The sequence below is a fragment of the Sinohyriopsis cumingii genome, chromosome 1 (assembly GCF_028554795.1).
Source record: "Sinohyriopsis cumingii isolate HCF-2022 chromosome 1, ASM2855479v2, whole genome shotgun sequence".
Taxonomy (NCBI): domain Eukaryota; kingdom Metazoa; phylum Mollusca; class Bivalvia; order Unionida; family Unionidae; genus Sinohyriopsis; species Sinohyriopsis cumingii.
In genome coordinates this window covers 17,819,168-17,841,392 of record NC_142961.1, presented here as the reverse complement: position 1 = coordinate 17,841,392, position 22,225 = coordinate 17,819,168, and the positions used below count along the sequence as shown (strand labels likewise).

General features: G+C 36.0%; 1 protein-coding gene across 5 annotated transcripts in view; it reads left to right on the top strand.

Annotated features, from left to right (window-relative positions):
* Positions 1 to 11,073: 11,073 nt before the first annotated feature.
* The window catches only part of LOC149806503 (protein phosphatase 1 regulatory subunit 42-like), a 78,858-nt gene continuing 67,706 nt past the window's right edge, over positions 11,074 to 22,225 (top strand). For all 5 annotated transcript variants that reach the window (XM_089953973.1, XM_089953961.1, XM_089953953.1 and 2 more), the window contains exons 1-2: positions 11,074 to 11,356; positions 20,172 to 20,341. In XM_089953973.1, coding sequence (XP_089810099.1) covers positions 11,222 to 11,356; positions 20,172 to 20,341 — 305 coding nt within the window. In that variant the 5' untranslated portion in view covers positions 11,074 to 11,221. The remainder of the gene's footprint in view (positions 11,357 to 20,171; positions 20,342 to 22,225) is intronic.

Sequence of the window (22,225 nt, the reverse complement as noted above, 5' to 3'; positions counted from 1 at the left end):
CCACTTTCTGTTCTTTAGAATGTTTATATTTCTCATTTGTGATTACATGTGCTTCGAAAATAGTGTCGCAATTCCAGATGAACGAATGTTTATCAAGTTTTTAATTGTAAGTTTTAAAGATATCACATGTTTTTACAGAAAAAGGACAATAAGGTCTCACGTTTTTTTTTTCTTCTTCTATTTTTCTTTTTCTAATTTAAAAACCCCAATTATGCATTTTTGTGTTCTGAACTTTAGTTATTTCATTGTTTCTTGGTTATACGTATTTGTTTTTATATTTTACTTCTTTCCATCTCTATTTTTTCTGTTAAAAAGTTTATTTTATGCTTTGTTTTGTCTTCCATTACATTTCCTTTTTCTCTTTTTTTTTCTATCTTTACTCCATCTTTCAGATTAATTACATTGTTCCAAGTGTATCATTCTTTTTTTCTTTCTTTCTTTGTTACAGTCAAATTGTCTATTAGTGTTTTCCTTGTCTCTGTAGTTTCCGTCTTCTGATTTTCTCTCAATGTTTTACATTATTTTTTACTTCCGTATGTTCTCATTTTCTATATTTCTTTTTCTTTCGATCGCTTTAAACTTTTAACTCTTCTTTATCTTTTTCTCGTTTTCCATCGTATTTCCCACATGGAGTAATATAACTGCAAATTAGTTGAATATGAATTGCAATGCGCGTATGGCACGCTTTGTGCATAGCATAACACAAAGTGTGAATACGTTAATTCTCCAATATCAAAACAAAAAGGAAAGACGTTCCAGACTACATTAAAAACATTTTCAAGCAAGGACAGAATTAACGTGCACGAATAAGAACTTATGAACAGAATAAGCGGCAAGAGATTTAGAGATTCATTTCAGATAAACGAACACAGGTTTTATGGTGGCAACAATCAATTTTTAATGGCAATAAATTATGTAATGAAGATCATCATTTGAAGAACTAGACCATTTGGTTCGGTTAAAGTTAAATTAGAACCAGACACAATAAATGTCCCATTGAGGGAGGAAGACAAGTAAACCTTTTCCACAGACTCAAACTCTTTGTTATGAAAACAATTAATTTCAACGGTAATAAACACTTTGTGAAATATTGCACACAGTGTTTCGACAGGAAATAATCGAAAGCACTAGATGTCCATTCGATAAGATTAAATGTTTACGACTTGCACAGATAGATACCAAGCGCCATATTTACTACTGATTTACCTAAACTGGTTAAGAAGAAAAAAATTGTATCTAAGTGAAAATATGCAGATTATAACCATTTCCTTCATGATCTGGAATATGTTTTTAATACTTCTAAACGAAATATACAGAAACCATAAAAATACATGTAATCATCAACAATATCTCGAAAAGATGAAAGACATTAGAAAAAAAGAAGAAATGAATTGTCTATTTTGGTTTATGTGTATGAAATACTTGAACAATCTAACATCAAGAATGTTAGAAATAATAAGTAAAGGAACAACGACATTTTTTAAAATCAGTTTTCAATATGAAAAATAGCTATGAAAAGAGTAGCAATGACAATTTTGTATAAATGTATGGAAAGCTTTCAACAGTTTCATTAAATATCAATACCAGCAGTAGAAACGTTTTACTCATTGCATAATAATTCATATATATCAGACGATGGCTATCAGTTAGCATTTCAACCATGAAACATTAAGTGACTTTCAGGACTATTACCTAAAGATAGATACATTGATGGTATATGAGATTTTTTAAAAAGAATTTCATAATATATTTTTAGACAACTCATTAGGTCTAGCTTGTTATTATGGATTACAGACACCATCTCATCTTGTCCTTTTGAAAAACGAGTTTGAAGTAGGTACATACTACAGACGAACTGCTCGATAACAGTAAAAAGGTATCATCCCTAGACACATAGGTTTCGCCCAGGCCTGCAGGTGCATCTATTCTTCATTATCAGCATATACGAAACCCTTCCAGAAAGTTAGTTTGTTTATGGTCGGCATCATTGACGGCATGTAATCCTGAAAAGATGGCAACTTTGTTATGTTAAGGGGCTTCTAAATAGGTCTCACTGAGATGACGTGGCAGCTCTGACCAGTTCTAGTTACCAAGTTGGTGTCCAGGCATAATTATGGATACCGTTGGAAAGACCGTACAGCGTCGGTATCTGGTAAGTGAATGCTGATGCTGGAAGCCCCACAGACTGTTGCTACTAGCTGCATGCAGAAGCAGCTTTGAAACGACTTTTTCTTGATCACTTTGAGGGGACATATCCATGCGAATTGCTCTGCGCTGGGACGCCCATGCTACCATCAAGTGTATCTTATTTGCATATAACTTCTATAGCATCTTCTCAGTCAGGTAGTAGGTGAATTCGGTCTTCGTCTTCAAATCTGGCACTGTCGCTTCATGGGTACCTTTGCTTTTTTTGTTGTATCCGTGATGTGATAGGATATTACTGGCTGACTTCCTGTGTTCCAGCTTTGATACCTCATCTTCAAGGGGGGTGGGGCGAGTGGTCTCAAGCGCTCTTCGTTACGGATCACTGCCGTCTCACTTCTGTCTGCGTGGGTTCGAGTCTTGGATTCAGCCAATGGTGGGATGTGAGAAAGCTTGCCAGTAGCTTCTCGTGGGTCGGTGGTTCTTTCCGGGGTTTTCCCGGGTTCTTCCTCCACCATTAATACTGGCCGCCATGTATATCCTATCGTATGCTGAAAAATAGCGTTAAACACCATCACCACCACAACAACAATCATCTTCAAGGTTGACAATTCCGGTAGATAGTCATAGCAGTATCATGCACGGTACGTTTTCCATTAGGGTGTCTTCTGTAAAGCCTGCATTGTCAACAACAAAGAAGACATGTCTTCCGTGAACAAAATCATGTGGCAGGTAAATGCCGTCTTCGACGAGCATTCTCTGGTGTGCAGTTGCAGCTCTCTGCCCTTCCACTCGCAGGATTATGTTGTATGCAGCAGACATTCCAAAACCATGAAAGGTGTCGGTGATTTTCTTGATAAATGGTCAGTCTAAATGCGCTACTGATGTTCACCACAGTGTTGACAGATAAGATGTCCTTGTACGCTTCAGGGCGAACATAGATGCTAACAAGATTTCCATCAAGCAACCTCTGCTGACAATTTAACTTCTGTAGACAATGTTCATGTTGCACTTGGCTTAAATGACGATAGGGTCATTGTTTTGCGACAAACATATGTGACGTGCAATTCCTAGCACAGGTTTTGATATATTATGTCAAAATGCACGAATATCTGGGCTGATGGATTTGTAGAGCTTGACAGGTTGCTTCTTGATCCCACTTTTCTTAATGGTCTCTTGATAGGACCACAAGCATTTTCTGTAGCAATCATGTATAAAGGATTCTAGTAAGATGCACCGTTTTCACAGAAGATCCCTGTTGTAAGATGATGACCGAGAGTGAGTGACTGTCATGAAAGCACGTTCATTTCCATGTTACACATCTTGATTTAAGATCCTGGAAACTTACATCATCAAGACACTTATCTCAGGAATGCCTTTATCGCCATAGTGAACATGCTGTCTGATGAATTTCCGCACTTTCTCATGGGCAAAATGTTTCACCAGTAGCGACTGTTTCTGTTTGGAAGATGATGCAGAGTAAGTAGTTGATGTCATACCTTGCCACTTTTGCAGTTGGCATTTAAACATGAGCTCCTTTCACCAAACCGGTAGAAGATAAATGCCGTTGCAGCAGAATGTTCGTACAAACAGTATGTTATTTTTAGTACGAGAAAACCCAACACCACACCAAACATCAAGTCTATTTGTATCAAGGATCTAATCTAACTAGTTCAGGTTGATTTATGCTGTTTATATTGGATGATGTTTGGCTCCCACAACCACAGCTCTCACCTGCAGCATTTATGAAACACATGGAGTTTTAATGTCACGCAAAATTGTAGTTTGCACTAGATGAACCCTGGAAGACAGTCTGAGTAGACAGTGTTACGGAATTGTATAAATCTATCGATTTATTAAATACATGTACTCTGGTTTCGTTTTTTGTCCACAGCGTTAGTTAGTTAATTTAGATTTAAGTGGTTTTCGCACAGTCGTGCATTTACCACTGTTTTATGCCTACACGGTAGACTGTTTAATTACTCCTACGGGAAGGAATTCGAGCCATTTCCTCCAGGCTTTTATGTCCTCACGGAGCACTGTTTGATTGAAGCCGTCAGGCAGCGGAACTAAGATTAGTCCCAAGCTGTCTGAATGGACGGCTTGAAGGTGAGTGTAAATAGACCCAACACACACTCGACCTATTCAGTCGCTACTAGTTATCTGCATTTAGATATGTATGAGTGGGAACGGACCCATCACACACTGATATGTTGGTACTGAATTTTCAGTAGTATTAAGGGCGTACACTGCACGCTATTTATTTTGATATCTGGCCGTGGCAAGGGAGGAGACGGTGGAAATGCGGTTCCAAGATCACATGTCGGTGCTCCTAGACTTTAAGGTAAATTGTCGTCCTACACAATTTTGAAGAAAAAAACTCTGTGCTGTTTTGAGTTTTGAATTTAGCTTAAGTGAGGTATCTTAGGTGACAGTTTTTAGTAAAGTTTGCCACCTTGTGTGGCTGGTCCTGATGGTCTTGGACTTTTGAAACCACCTTATATGTAGGATTCGGTTTTTAGGGTTTTGCGTGTTTAAATTATCGTTGTTTTATTTTCAGCCTTGTGCTGCTGTGCCTGATGGTCGTTAGTGTTTTAGACCACCTTATAGATGCTAATTTGAGGTCTTTCTTTTCTAAAGTTGTTTACAGGTTTGCCACTTTGTGCGGCGGGCCCTGATGGTCTTGGGTGTTGGACCACCTTATATGCTCTATTTTTGGGGGCCAATAATTTCTCGCGGTATAGATATTATTGTCACCTTCGGCTAGAGTGTTAAATTCTCAGAGGTATTACTGGTGTTACGTGCATGCTAGGTTTGTCAAGTTTAGAGAAAGGGGAAAAGGAGTGGTTCATTTAAAAAAAAATACAAATAAGGATGTCTCATTGAATCTACCTGCCTGACTTAATGCTTGGGAAATAAATGCATGTCAAATTAGCTGCTTGTGTTGTTCTGTCTGGTACAACCTTGAATCTTTTAAACTTTGTCTAATTTCCATAAACTACCCTTTGAAATGGGTCACTTGGGGAAAAAAATCCGTTATGCAGACAGATAAATTTTGATGTGTTAAAGTGATGGTTAACGAATTTCATTACCTTACTTTAGTATTTTATTTATTTATTTATTTATCTATTATTATTATTATTATTATTATTATTATTATTATTGTTATTATTATTATTATTATTATTATTATTATTATTATTATTATAAATGATAGACGTATTCTGATTACAATTATGCTCTTCTAAATATTTTGAAATATCTATATTTAATAGGTATGAAAATCCACAAATTATAATTAGTATAATTAAAATTTTAAGACTTGTTACCAGTAATATCAAAGACATATTGCAATGTGTGTCTATGATAATACAATAATTTGAAACATCTTTTGATCATGATAACATATTCCCAAAGTATGTTATTACTTCCGCATACTGGTACAAGTTCCTCCTCCACCAGTTGTTTGCTTGGCATAACTAATATTGCTAATGTAATACGACCAAAAATTGATATCTATTGCAATGAAACGTCAACTTAATGCAGATTATGAACAATTTTTGTCTACTTGTTATAATGTATTTATTTCTGTTCCCAAATATTTCATGATCTCTTCTAAGCTATATTTTCCTTTCAAGTTAATCAACATTTGCATGTGTTGCAGACACTGATGAATTCTTATGTAAATGGATCTTTCCCTGTGCTTTGTTTGTACGGCCTGTTTTCGTTTTATTTGAATAACGTGTTTTATTTTTTATGTTGTTTTGTTGTTGTTTGGGGTGGTTTGGATGGGGTTGGGGTTTCGATTATTTTTGATGGATACAGATCTGTTAGAGCGGTGTTGTTTTTCGAATCAACTATTACATGCACGTTCTCGCGAAATTGTGTCAAAAGTAGTCCACGCAAGTTTCACTAAGCTATGTTTTTCTCGGTTCTTTCAAGTGATGCATTTATTAAGTCTGTATTCTAATGCATCAATCAAACAGCGTGCGAGTTCTTTTTACATGAAATATGTAATAGTGAGTTATAACCAGAAAATATTTAAATAGCAACCGGCCCTAGCAACTGGTCACGTGACTATGCAGGTACTTGCGAAAATAATACACGCTATCTATTGTTAGAATGCGACAAATATGGTTGAGTCTGTAATATATTATTTTCGAACATAGTGGTACTGCATTTGCTAACTCCTTAGATATTGATGATTTTCATTCTGTAAGTGCCATGCATTTGAATTTATATAATTTGGTTACAATGCCCTTAAGTCCTTGTTATATTTCCAGCGGATGAATTTATATAGTCTCGCGGTTAATGAACCTTGATAAATGAGAGAGAAAGTATGAATGCGTACGTCCAGGCAAGTATATCTCTTAATTTTGTGGACAATCTTGTCATTTGATGGAAATATAACTTTATCAGTCAAAGTGATATTCCATGTTACAGAGGAATACCTCTACTATTCCATGTTACATGTTTCGGTCATTTGAAGTTGCTGGTGCTGACAAGTGACAGACAACATATTTCTTCCATCGCACACACCCTCAGTGCTCCCCTCATTCACCAGACAAGTGACTTGTGCATTTTCCGAAATGTTAGCATTGTAAAACTATCTGTAGAACCTATGCATTTTAAATATATCTTCTTCAGTTTGAAGTCGTCTTCATTTCAAACGGTGGAGAAAGCAAAAGTTAAGTTTAATAGGATTTTCACATGGTAAGTTCCTATGATATCGTGAGTTCAAGGGTATCGTGGTATTCGAAGTTTTCGGTATTTGTTTCTGCATAACGCCGACTACTGTGTACTTATTCTGTATGCACTGGATGACCATATCTGCATCACCAGTTGATTTCAGGAAAATGTCGAGATTGCTGACGAGTACACTATTTTAAAAATCAACCCGTGAATATAACTGTTTCCAAATAATGGCCGTACCTCATGTTCTCAGAGAGAATCCATATCTTCTTCAAATCGCTATCAAATCGGTTAACCATTTGTCTTATAATGGCCAGGGATCTTATGCAAGAGTCAGTCAAGAACCGAGAGATCGAATCTAAGGTAGCAAATAAGTGTAAAAATATGAAATATGGATGGTTGTTGTTTGATAGATTTTGCAATTGACAGGTGTTGACTTTAAAAACAGTTTGTTCATGATTTATTACTTTTCAGTGTTATTTAAACAGTCTGAGATCAGTGTGTACTCATGCTGCTGTTTGTTTTCGATTCTCAGCAACAATCCTGGCACTACTGTCCCTGTCACAGATAGTTACAAACTCATGTCTTTAATTCTCTCTGCTATGTTTCTGTTGAATAGCACAGGTGGCAGAATGAATGCTATGGAATTAACATCCATTTTTCAGGTCGATTTACACTTTGTGCAGCATATACATCAAGATTCCAACATTAGAACAAGTATATACTACCGTAAAAATATTTGTTTGATATATTATCATGCTGTCAGAGTAACTACCCTTGCATAATCTGGAATCTTTATAGCTTCTGTTGATCAGTTCTATCCTGCAGTCAGCTGACTTAAACTGGAAATTAAATGCATTTTAATATAGAGCAAAGAACAAAAGTAGACATAATATCTTGATGGTTTGTGATTTTATTTACTTAGTCGTTGATCATAGACTTGAACACCCATGATACTATTGCACTCCAGTATACATGTCTCATGACATTTTTGGTATGTTTAGAATTTTAAAAAAGGAACTTGATTTCAGAGATTCTCCACATTAGCATAAATTTGTGTCAGAAATAATATAGTACAGAAATTATTAACCTCCATTTAAAGTACTATATTTGACATAATGAGATTTAAATACAAACTACAATTCAAGTCAAAGAAAGAACGATGAAAATATTCAATGAAACGAATGCTGTTTTTGCCTCAAGTCTATTGCCCTAGAATGAGTGTTAACTGTTCAAGCTGGGTCAACAGTTCACATGTTTTTTGTTGCCATTTTTATTAGTAGGGAACTCATGACAGATTTCTGAGATGGTTTGGGCTTTGGGATGTAAAGACTTGGTTACTATAACATGCACTTATCTCATGTTAGATAAAACAAAAATTCAATGGAAAAACTACACAGTATGAAATTCTTCTTTGATGTAGCAAGATGATCCAATTTGGGATTAGGTTATAAGGAAGACACGAAAAGCAATTTCATGAATGAGAGGTTTATTTGCAGTGGGATTAAAAAATGGTTAAATCTGACACGAAACTTGTGCACGTAAATTCCAACAATGGATTTAACACCAAATTAAACAACTGATACAAGAAATATAATACCATTCTTAACTGAACTCATACCATGTAACTTACATGAGTAATCAACAAGAATTAAGGAATGGAAATTACGTGTATAAACATATATGAGTTACATACAGGTCTGTAACCATGGATAATCAATGTTTAGAAATTAAAAACAAAAGCAAACTGATTAATCTTACTACTTAGTGTGATCAAATGAGGGATTTACATGACTTTGAATAAAGTATGTAATTTGCACAAATGGGATAATATTTGATCCACAAATAGGATGTATAAAAATATATATTTTTCACTGAGTTAGTGATACTGAATACATACAGATTTTCATTCAAATAATGATCCTGAATGTTCACTCAAATAGTGACACTGATAAAAAATGGAACATTTGAATATCACAAAGTATCTTCAGTCCTACTCCTCTCAGATGATTAAGGAACCATGATACACGACCCTAGTGATGGGAATCGGTCAGAAATTCATAATCGATAATCGGTTCCACTTTACCAACTGATAATCGGTTACTAAGAGCAAATTTTAATTTTTGTTTGTTATTCAGTTATATCTTTGATCAATAGTTCAAGATGTTAGGAAATGTAGAGGAGTAATCTCTTTTAATGACATGTATACTTTAACCTGATAATATTACATTTTTGTCTATTGTGTTGTGTGTTATTTTTGTTCTACATCTTTGTTAAATGAACGCAACTTTTTATGGCTGATAAGTCATATGCAACTGAAATACTGCTACAGTCCCCCAAAATCCGTTCATTCATATGTGATGTGTCTATAATTTTAAGTGTAGAAGGACATGGTTTTCTTGTTTGTCATTGTTTACAGATACTACAAATAATGTTGCATTTAAAACTGAAGCAAATCATCAAAATGTGTTTTAATTTATTAACTCAGCTATTTAACAACTTGATCATGTAATAATGTGGCTGGGAGTTTACTAACCTTTATGCATTGCATACAACTAAAAAGTAGTCTCCCTTTACAAATAATTGATTATGGAGTTTCACAATTGATTATTTTATCGGTTCGTTCAACCAGCTGATGATCGATTATAATCGATAATCGGAGCTACACTACGTGACCCACCCCTCTCTTTCTGCTGATTGATCCTGGAAGAGCCTGATTATTTGCTCTAGACCCATTGGTATCAAAGCTTTTATCCCTCTACACAAGACAGCCACTATCTTCCACCAGGCCAACATCACCACTGGCAACAACACACAGGTTATTAAAACACCACCAAGTCCAGTGACTCTGCATCAAAGATATTGGCTCTACAGCCAAAATCACACCTCCAAATCCAAACATCCAAACAGCTCAAAAGCTGATGTTCCAGTAAAGTGGACATCATCCTGACAAAACCATTTGTGTTGTGAAGTTGCTGTCTAACTCAGGTCTCTAAGTATCCTGGCTTTGGTGTAACCCATGGTCAGTGAGCTTCAGTTTATTTGTCATTGCAAACACTATGTTGTTGTTGTTGTTGTAGGGCTTAACGCCATTTTTCAGCACGCGATTGGCTATACATGGCGGCCAGTATTAATGGTGGAGGAAGAACCCGGGAAAACCCCGGAAAGAACCACCGACCCACGAGAAGCTACTGGCAGGCTTTCTCACATACCCACATTAGCCGAATCCGAGACTCGAACGCAAACACTATGCTCATACAGCATTGGATGAACCAATGAAATAATGTTACACATAAATAAACCACCAGTGGGTGATGCTGTACACAGAAATGAAATCTAAGAACATGTTTGTTAAGATATAATACATAAACATTAACACAATTCACAGCTCCAGTGTCCTAAGTGATTAGAGCATCCATCTCGAATGTGGGAGGTTGCACTTATATGCACTTTTAAATAGTTCATGCTATATTACTATACATTTTTGAGACACAAACATGATTAAAGTCTGAACTTTATTATTAGCATCAACAATATTTATTATTAGCATCAAAGTGTTTTGGTAACTTTATCATATATGCACTTACAGCTGCAAATATGAATAGGTAAAATTACCACTTATGTTACATTTATAATTTATCTTCATTTTTGCTTCATTTTTCTTTTTGGTTAGAAATACAACAGACATGCATAAGTCACTTGTGTGACACGAGGGTAGCTGCAAGGTTCAGTGGGCTGCAAGAAGGCTGTTCTGTCATTTAAAACAGGCATCTGGTTTCCATAATTGTTAGAGGCTGGTACCTATACAAATTGTCATTGAAAGCTGTAGCCAAAGTGCAGGAATTTTATGTATTTGTTTATGATGATATCTATCTACAAAAAATTTCAGGTCAGGTATTGCACTGTTCATGTCAGAGTAAACAGAGATCCTTTCCTGTCTGTTTTATGTGCAATGTTTGGTTTAGATATACTATATACTTACTTATAAGTCGAGTAAAACTTCAAAGAACAAAGATGCTGATCTGTCATAGCATAATGCATCTGCAGATCAGGGTCTATGTTGTATGTTCTACTGAATACTCCTAACAAACTGCACAGATCCAGATCTGCTGGCACATTATACAATGGCAGATTTGGGTCTGTGCAGTTTGCAGTTGGACTCGTCTTATAAGTGAGTATATATATATATATATAGTATGTATGTTTTTTTAATAAATACAAATTTTTCCATTTCAGGTATCTCATGTAGCAAATAAAGAGCAGCACATGACAAGAAATAATTTGACAGCATACAAACAAAACTATGAAGATGACATAATTACTAGAAATTAGATTTTAAAAAGTGTCCTGAGCATTTGGTATTTGATCACTTTTGGACTAATTGAACATGGTTAAATTGACAATTGACTTGATAGCAAGGGGTACATCAGGTTACACCAAAAAGAAAAGAGATGAAACTATGCAACAGTACCTCAAACGTCTCACTCATCTCTATCTGGAAGATAAAGGCATTGATGAGGTGGTAAGTTGAAATATGCATCTACTTAGGATTCTTTTTAAAGGGACCAAATTTTTTCAAAAATTGAATTTAAAAAGAAATCAACACTGTATGACCTACTTTTGAGTACATGTACAGCTTTGGGCTTCTCATTAATTATACACCTGTTAAGTTCATTGTAAGAAAGTTCTAGTGTGAAGAAGATAGGAGACATTTAACTTCATTTTTTCCCGGTTTATGCCATATGTAAATACTGGCCTTGGGATGATTGCTCTGAGTCCAAATGGAAAGAAAAAAAAAAAAAAAAGCATGTGTAAATTTCAAGAATATTGGAGTTCTTATGTAATGGAAGTATAACGAGTAGATAACATTACCTGAAATGAACAGTTTGATCACACCATAAGATTCAATTTTGACCACACATCATTTGAACTAGTCCAAACCACACTCACACTGGAGCAAAGGTCAGTCCATTTTTTCTGCCTATACCGCCCATCTCCTAGTAAAAGAAACAAGCTGACTCAGTCTCTCTTTTTGGAGCAGTTTCCGAATCTCCGGGAGTATGGAAATTCGATAGGTGGCAACCTGATTATTCTTGAAAATTTCAACTTTCACTTTGACTGTTGTCCCAGAAACCCAAACACATCAAAACTCCTAGATTTCATTAATGTTTTCAACCTCAAACAGTCATTTAACCAACCCACCCATAAATATGGTCACATTTTAGACTGGATTCTTCATAGACCTGATGATAACATTCTACGGTCCTCCTTGGTATCCCACAAACTTGCATCAGATCACCTCTGCATTATATGCCATCTTGACATATCAGTCCCTAACCCTCCACCTTTATCTGCTACTAAGAGAATCCTCCATATCATAAATAGAACCAAACTGATGGATGACATCCAAGCAAACCTAACAACTTGCTTACCTGACCGCAGAACAACTCGATAACTGCCTGCGTTCATTGCTCGACAAACATGCCCCAGCTATCAAGTGCAGAGTATCAATTCAAAAGTGTTCTCCACGGTATAGCAGTGTTAGGGACCAGCTTCACACTGCTAAAAGAGACTGCTGTAAAGCTGAGAGGCTTTGGCTTTCCACTGGACTCACTGTTCATAAGCACATCATAAAGCCGCTAAGAAGAATGTCACAAATATAGTCCATGCAGCAAAATCTGCCCACTACACTTCTAAAATCATGGAAAATTCCAGCTGCAAAGAGCTCTTCGAGATTACTAACAAGATAATGTCAAGGAACAAGTGTACACCACATCCAGCTACCTTCTCTCCAGTCGACCTTCCGGACATGTTTGCAAATTTCTTCCGTGACAAAGTACAAATAAAGATGATAAGCTTGACACCACAATTTCAATTGACTCATCGTCACTATACAGTTGGGATACAGAATTTGAGTGGCAACCATTAGCATTTGAACCTGTCTCTATGGATTTCGTACGTACAATCCTGATGAAGAGCACACCAAAGTCATGTGAACTTGATCTGATTCCAACATCACTGCTGCTTGAGTGTTTAGATCCAGTATTGCCTTCACTAACTGATGAGATTAATACCTCTGTCTCATCCGGGGAATTCACATCATTTTTCAAAACTGCCATTGTAAAGCCTCTGCTGAAGAAACCAACACTAGACCATAACGATTTAAAGAACTACCACCCAGTTTCTAATCTCCCATTCATATAAAAAATCTTAGAAAAGGTTGTTCTATCCCAGCTTGTATCTCATCTGAATTCAAACAGTCTTTTTAGCAGTGTACAATTTGCATATCACCCTTACCACAGTACTGAAACTACTTTTCTAAAAGTAGCTAATGACATTCTCTCTGCTTTGGATAGCAGAAAGATTACAGTCCTCACCCTCCTTGATTTGTCTGCAGCATTTGACACAATAGACCATGATATATTACTTCACCGTCTCCAGCATGTATTTGGCATTCATGATACAGCCTTACTGTGGTTCAAGTCCTACTTGGTCAACAGGACACAAATTGTGTCTGCAAATGGAGTACACTCCAGCCCAGTTAATCTATGTTGTGGTGTTCCACAGGGGTCTTTTCTTGGACCAGTTCTCTTCATTCTATACACTCAGCCGCTCTCAAGTGTCATAGATCATCATCCAGTGTCTTACCAATTGTACGCTGATGACACCCAAATATACAAATCTAACCACCCAACTGAAGTTGATGCTACCATCCAAGGTGTAGAGAGGTGCATTTCTGATGTGAAATCATGGATGACATGTAAGGAGCTGCAGATGAATGATGATAAAACTGAGGCCATTCTGATCACAACACAAAGACTTTCTCATTCACATCCTTTACCTCAAACAATAAATATCAGCAACACCAACATTAAATTCACACAGTCAGTATGAAACCTATGTGTTACTTTGGACAGTACTCTCACATTGCACCAACATGTCATGAACATATGCAAGGCTGCATATCTTGAGCTGAGACGCATCAGCTCAATTCGCAAACATCTTTCAGTTGATACCACTAAAACACTTGTGTGTTCATTAGTACTTTCAAGTCTGCATTATTGTAACTCAATTCTTTCTGGTTCATCTCAATGTCTGCTCCACAAACTTCAAAAAGTTAAAAACACAGCTGCTCGGATCATACTTAGAGTACCACAATTAGAGCACGCCTCCCCACTGCTCTGTACCCTACACTGGCTATCCATTCAATTCAGAATCAAACACAAAATTTGTTCTCTGTGCTACGTTTCAATGACGGACTCCAGTCCAACATACCTACCCGACCTCACCCATGTGTACACATCAGCAAGATACTTACGCTCCTCTTCTGACAATCGTATACTCATTATTCCCACTATGAAAACGAAGTCATATGGACAACATTCTTTTGCATACCAGGGCTCAGCAATGTGGAATGAATTGCCCACTGAACTTAGACACAAAGACACAGTGATCCCATTCAAGAGTACTTTTAAAACTCACTTATTTCGACTGCAAGAACAAACTTAAAGACCTAATAATGTTTCCTATCTTAAATATTTTCAACATGTTTTTTATGTTTTCTAATTTCATGGTGTTTGTTTTTTGTAATCATATCATTATATATGTTTTTTATGTTATAGGTGTTGTCTAATGTTGTAAAGCACTTAGAGCTTCTAAAGATTAGGCGCTATACAAAGTCCTCATCATTATTATTATTATCTGCTGTTGTTGTTTGTATAGGGTTTAACGCCATTTTTCAGCACTAGATAGGCTATACATGGCAGCCAGTATAAATGGTGTAGGAAGGACCTTGGAAAATCCAAGAAAGAACCACTGACCCACAAGAGATCTGCTATTGAACCACAAGTGTACAAAACATGATTATTGTTTACATTCCCAAGTGTACAAAACATGATTATCATTTACATTCCCAAGTGTACAAAACATGATTAGCATGATTATTGTTAACATTCCCAAGTGTACAAAACATGGTTATTGTTAACATTCCCAAGTGTACAAAACATGGTTATTGTTAACATTCCCAAGCGTACAAAACATGGTTATTGTTAACATTCCCAAGCGTACAAAACATGGTTATTGTTAACATTCCCAAGCGTACAAAACATGGTTATTGTTAACATTCCCAAGCGTACAAAACGTAATTATTGTTTACATTCCCAAGTGTATAAAACATGATTATCATTTACATTCTCAAGTGTACAAAACATGATTATTGTTTACATTCCCATGTGTACAAAACATGATTATTGTTTACATTCCCAAGTGATCACTTCGGTAGCTGAAGTGGTTAGAACGTCCACCTCAGATGTGGGAGGTTGCGGGTTCAAACCCTGGCTGAGTCATACCAAAGACTTTAAGAAGAATCTTACAGTTGCCTTACTTGGTGCTCAGCATTAAGAGGCTAGTGTTAGGACTGGTCGGCCTGGTGTCAGGAAAATGTGACTGAGTGGAACATGATGCTACATGTCTGGCATGATGTCCCAGTGCTAGACATTGCTACAAACTGTCATACTGCAGAAGTTGTTGTGATATGACTGAAAAATTGTTAAAGCTTTTGTTAAAAATCCAAATCACACACACACACACACACACACACACACATTTCCAGGTGTACAAAACATGATTATCATTTACATTGAAGATGATATTGTATTTATCATGTATGTAAATGCTCCACTCAGTTGTTATCACAGTTGTATAGACTGGATATTTTCATTACTTTTATTGTGTTCTTGGAGCTTTTACACATTCAGCATTTATATTTGTTCTAAGTCACAGACTGTTTGTCAGTGAAAGTGAGTAATTTTTTAATCTTCTTAATGACAGATCTTTGCTTTGATATACTTTACATTTGTGCAGTTAACAGAAAGTGTATAATTGTACCAGACCTGTTGAAGGTATGTTTCTTCTTTGCATATGTTATACAATCATAAATCCTTAGGAGAACTACTGCTGCCTTGCAAATCCAGCCCTCCCAAATAAAAAACTTTTAGCTAAAGAGCTAAAACTTATTTGCTAACCTAGGTGGCAGTCAGGTAGAGTGATCTCCCCTTGATACAGGGATTGGTGCCAAAACCCATGATTATCTCAGTTACTAATTCCACTTGTGTTGAGGAGCACATTCTCACAAGAGATCTTGCAAAAGCCAGAACCATCTTTGGTACAAGTTGGAGGAGTTCTCACTTAAGGAAAATATTGTCCATCTACATTTCTAACTTTTCTCTTTTTTTTCTTCCTATGTTGACAGACTTCTGCCTTTTACAATTTTTCCACACTTTGTTGTCATTTAATTATAATTAGGTAATGAGACTTCACAATAAGTTCAGTCTGTAATTTTTATTTTTATGTTCATTCAGGCTCCTGGGACCTTTAGAATCTTAAAATGTGTATAATTCCATCATGACTGGGTACATACAGGCGAGTTTTCTCTACTAATATATTTAGCATCTGGATGCTATTTGTCATTGCATATACCTATACAGGTCATCCTAGAATTTTCCCACAGGTAGTATGGTGAATTATTTTTGTTTTTGCCTGGACGCTTCATAGCTTTATTAAATTCGGCTGCTATCATTAATTTCCAGGTAACACTATAACATATAGCTATACACCAACTGTTCAGTAATAAGAGACAGATGTAGAACTACAACAGGTTTATATATTCTGCTGTATTGTCTTTAAAGATTAAACTATGGGCAAAGCACAGAAACGTACAGCTATGGACAACAACATATAAGCCTACTTGCTGACATGACCTTATGCAGGAATTTCTGGCTGATATTAGTCTACAAAGGACTCCTCAGTTAAAAAACACCACAAATCTACACAGAGACAGCCCCAGTGCTTATGTTACCACCACATGACTCGTCATTGTTGGCAATACCTATAGGCCTTGCCTCCTCATGGTTTGACTGTATATCTCTTAATGAACAGTGAGGAAAAGAGTAAAACAAAGTATTATCTCGCACAGCCAATATGCAGACCTGTTATGTGGATCAAAAATTCCATAGCATGTCCCAGCATTATGACTTGGACAATGTCCACCCTACAAAGATGGCTCACTTCCGTTTTGACCAACATAGGCCTGATATAAGGGACAAAGATCTCAACATGTACATGATAAGCTACAGGAAGTCTGTCATCAAATCTTTTGAACTCTGTATATACAGACACTTATGGAGAGTAGTCCAGTCCACATACTGCCTCAAAGCACTCATTATTTAAGATGCTTTACTTAGTACCTCAATTTCTGACAGATGTCATTTCACAATTCTCTCAACCATTTGTCAGAAGAAGAGACTCTTTAATCAGTGACTGGTTGGAAATTACAGTTTCTAATTCAGGGTGCTCCAAGGGTTTAATCAGTGGCAGACCTGGACACTCTTTACCTCAGAGATATTTCATCCCAATGGACTGAACTTGATCTGATGCAACCTATAAACATGTCACAACAGGTCACCTTTCCAGGTCACTCAACAGCTTCATTAGACACGGCATCATAACTTCCACTGGATTTATGGGAGAGAAAATTGTCCATTTTGAAAGCCGCTCCCAGACAGATGGAGTCTTCTCCAGTCAGGTTACCCAAAAGTTGTCTTACATACCTTAGAGGACCTGAGATGGTATCTTCGGGGTAAGGGGATGTACCTCCCTCCATCTCTTACCTTTTCTCATAAGGTATTATGATTGGGTAACATATTCTAAGAAGAAACCAATTTTTTCTAGTAAAATATGTTTCTTCACGAATACTTACCAATCATAATGCATATACACCCTCCCAACCTACCTGCAGTTACATCCATATAGAGAGTGTGCCTTATGCTTCAGTGGAAATTGAGGTATTCACAAGTTTTGTAGCCAGTCCTTGTTTCTAGGGATGATGACTCTGCCTGACTGTCACCAAGCCTGGGCATATAATTTTAGGTCTTTAGCTTTGTCCATGATTTTTAAGTTAAGTAAGCATTCAACACTACTGTGAATTACATATCACAAATATGGAGATAATTGCAGTGGACCTTTATTTATCCCTTGTAACCATGACTGCTTTGGAGGGTCTGCAGGTAGAAAAGTGTTCTAAACAATATTTCATTGAATGACTGCATTGCAACAACAGATACATACCCTGTAACCATTATCCAAACCTTTTTAAACACGTGCATTGGAGGTTTTATTCTAAACAACAGCAAAAATTTGAGTCTGGCTACCAGTTTTCTCAAATCTAAAGGTCATGCAGGTGTTGTATGCTACAGATCATAAACCAGACTTAAGTACTTGTGACTAACTGCAATTGTTGTTTCAGAGTTATATAAATCCCCATTACCATTGACCATTCATTTTTCAAAGGGAGCAGTCAAAGATGTACCATATATACAAATTTTAAGTCAAGTCAAACAGCAAACAACAAAGATCCTAACCTGCCATAGCATAATGTGCCTGCAGATCATGATCTTTGTTGTCCTACTGATTACACCTAACAAACTGCACAGACCCAGATTTGTTGAAACATTATGCGATGGCAGATCTGAGTCAGTGCAGTTTGCAGTTGGACTTATCATAAAAGCAGGTGTAGATGGTACTGTTGGCTAAAGGTTTGTGTTTGTAAAATCTTTGTGTTGTTTGTTGCTTTGGTAATGTTACAGTTATTGAACCCACACACCAAACCATCATCTGCTCACTGTATTGCAACTGGTTACATGCTTTCTCTGTCAAATTAATTGTTTTATATTATCAGTGAAGTACGTCTTGAATTTGTCTGTCATAAAGTTTATTTTGTTTCTGGATAGGTTAATTGTATTATTTTCTTTCATTCATATTTACCCAAAGCCTGAATAATATCATTCATTCATACACAGGATGAGTTTGTGTTGTCATTGCTAACTATGCAATTCATTTGCTACATTTGAAGTAACTCTACAATTTATGGACATGTCAAGCTGACTTATAGGCAGGATAATTAATTATTACCTCAGTTAATGTTGGCGTTCATATGCCATTACATGTACCTCAGATTTTCAAATGTAAATGTTTTATGATATACACGTATATGTATCTTCATAAATTATTTTGAGATAACTGAAATGTTGCTCAGTTGAATTTTGACCTTGAAATAAGTTAATTTTCACGAATCTGTTATGAGGTACAACCTGTCTCAAGAGACTGCATTTTGTTGGCAGAAGGGTGGTCTCACAAGACAGGTTTTACTTTTCTGTGTTTGTATGGTTTTGCTTTTTGAATAAGCTGACAAGTCTCTCAAGGTCGGTGTTATTCAGATATATTCTTTCACCTGGCTGAATAAAAGAATTAAAAATGTAAATTGGCAGAACACACACACATATATATTTTTGGATAATGGGAATGGGTTCTGTATTTGGTCTCATTTACTAGGCCTAAGAAAATTATTGCTTGGTTCCATGTTCATTCTTACATTCAAAGTCAGTGTTTTTCACTGAATCCAAATATTCATTGATACAGATGTATATGGCTGTGTAGAATCCCCCCCCCCAGGTTATACAGTACCTGTCTTGAAAAACTACTGATAAAAGAGACCATCTGTCTTGAGAGATCAAGTTCTCAGTGCCCAGATTTATTGGCTTTATAATGTTATGAACTGTTTAGTAACCACTTGTCTTGAAAGACTTTGACTTTTTCTTTGCAGAAGACCTGGTCACTCAAGACAGTTTCTTGTCAATTATTGTTAATTTTCGAGGCAAATTCCGTATATTACCTGATCCAGATAAAAAATGTTTTACTATATTTAGAAACCTTAATATTTCCTAGTGCATCAGTGACTTTATGTTTCAATTTCATACCTTTAAAAAAATATCCAATATACCTGAAAAGCAAACATAATGGACATAGTGTTTTGCATTGTGTAAAAAAGGAAGAAAAATAAATCCCAGTACCATGTTAACTTTGAATTAATATCATTATAGTAGCTTTGTAATTACATCATTTGAATTTATGCATTTCTGTGATGAATAATGGGAAGCCACTATTGTTTATTGGATAGCAGTTTAATTGGAATTCACTATTGTTGGATAGATAGCAATTTTTTGTGGTTGCAACACAACTTGAATTTTAAGAAAAAAGAAAATAAACTATTTGTACAGAAAAATTAAACTACAAGAAAATAATACCAATGCAAACGAAATTAGAGGTATCTTAAACATGTATGAACAATATTGAATGGTCTTACATGTATGCTGGTACTTTGAACTGACTTTAATCATCACCAAATATTTTTGCTTATGTAACAAAGTTGGTTCAAGGTTTAATTAAAGTAGCATAAAATCTTAAATGGCGCTTGCATTAATAATGAATTTTTTTTATTTCAGGGAGATGACTTGTCCCTGTGTCGTAACCTGTCAGTGCTGTACTTGTACGATAATGAGCTTGCACAGATACCGAATCTGAACCAAAACCAGAACATCACCATGCTCTACCTACAGAATAATCATATTAGCAAAGTGGAGAACCTTGCACCACTATTCAAACTCACCAAACTGTAAGTTCTGCATTTCTTTTGACTCCAACCACTTCTCTCAAGAATGCAAAAGACATATAAAATAATAAAAAAGTATAAAACAGTCTAAAATTTTAAAACTGCATCAAAGTATAAAACAGTATACAACAATCAAATAGCATAAAATTACAAAAAGCATAAAAGTATGAACAGTATAAAAGTATTGGCCTTGCAAAAAAAACATTCACAGTTTTAGTGTATTTACACTAAAGAAGCAGGGTTGCATATACATTTTAGTCATCCAACAAATTTTGTACCCAGAACACAGTGGCTACTTTTATGCTTGGTCTGGGCTACCATATGGTAAATCCACGTAGCCCATTTGGCATCATGGTTTCCATTACATATTTCTAAACTGGAAGACTCACAAGAAAATAGCAAGGTCGCAGACTAACAGTCTCATGTTAAGTACTTTCTCTAGGATGATGTATTTAAGCTGACCTAGGAGGTTCTTTTCCATGGACCTCACTAGGCTTCCATCTAATCTTTAAATTTATTGTTCATACTTTCAAAGCATAGTTGAAATTAATGGGCTACATCATATTCATACTTGCCAACTTTCCTGGCTAAGTTTGGGGTGGGGTGGACAGTTTGGAGACTCAAAAAGTGTGTTTTGAGGAAGTACGATTGATGTAGCTCCTTTTCTCAGACAGTTTGGAGACTCAAAAAGTGTGTTTTGAGGAAGTACGATTGATGTAGCTCCTTTTCTCAGACAGTTTGGAGACTCAAAAACTGTGTTTTGAGGAAGTACGATTGATGTAGCTCCTTTTCTCAGACAGTTTGGAGACTCAGAAAGTGTGTTTTGAGGAAGTACGATTGATGTAGCTCCTTTTCTCAGACAGTTTTACTTGCATTCATGAAGCCATAAGTATTTTCATTTTGAGAACAAAACTTTATTTAGTCCATAAAATGTGGATGACAGAGACCTACTTTTATAGCTCATGAATGTTTGACTCAGCGAAGTTTTGGGAGCATGTGGTAGTGTAGCTGATGAGATCAAGTATTTTTACAGAATTCTTACAGCACTGTATGTGGATAATTTGGGCACTGGATGTTATGCATATTGATACATGTCTGTGTGTCTCCTACAAATTAAGTTAGCATTACAATATGATTTGCAGATTTGCATTATAGACTTGTATTTTTCAATTTTCACATGTTCCAGGAATGAATTTGTAATTGCCTCAATGTTTTCTTGTATCATGGTTTTGGTTGGGGTCATGCATGCTTTTATGGCTTTCAGTAATCATTAGTGAAATCTGTCTGTAACTGATACTCAGTGATCACAAAAGTAGATCTTTTATTAACTGGTGACCATAAAAAAGAGTGGCTCACATGCTGGAGACATGACTAAGAGTTTTCTGGTTTGAATCCTAACATTGACTCAACCCAGATTGGTTAACATGGTACGCCCTTGAACAAGCCACTTTACTCCAATTGTCTAGGCAGTAAATAATGCAGTCATTTTGAAGTGCTGTAAAAAACAGAATCAGACCAAACCAAACTTCATAAAGAACTAGAAAATGATATAGAAATGAAGAAAATTTACTTTAAATGTGTGCTTTATAAGCAGATGTCTTCTGCTTGAAGATGTCTGCAAGGAAGGCAGATTTCTCTGTATTTCACAAACTATTTATTTTACAGGTCATTTTAATTTTTTTTAATACACTTTTGGTAGTTGAAAGATTGATCTGGGTATGCACTTGAGACATTACACCAGTCCCTCAGACCATGTGCTTCTTTAACTATATTGTTTTGCATTGTGTCTTCACATACTAGACCTTTAGAGAAAAATATGTGTAGCCTAGGCCCTAATGAAATAGCCTAGGCCCTAATGAAATAGCCTAGGCCCTAATGAAATAGCCT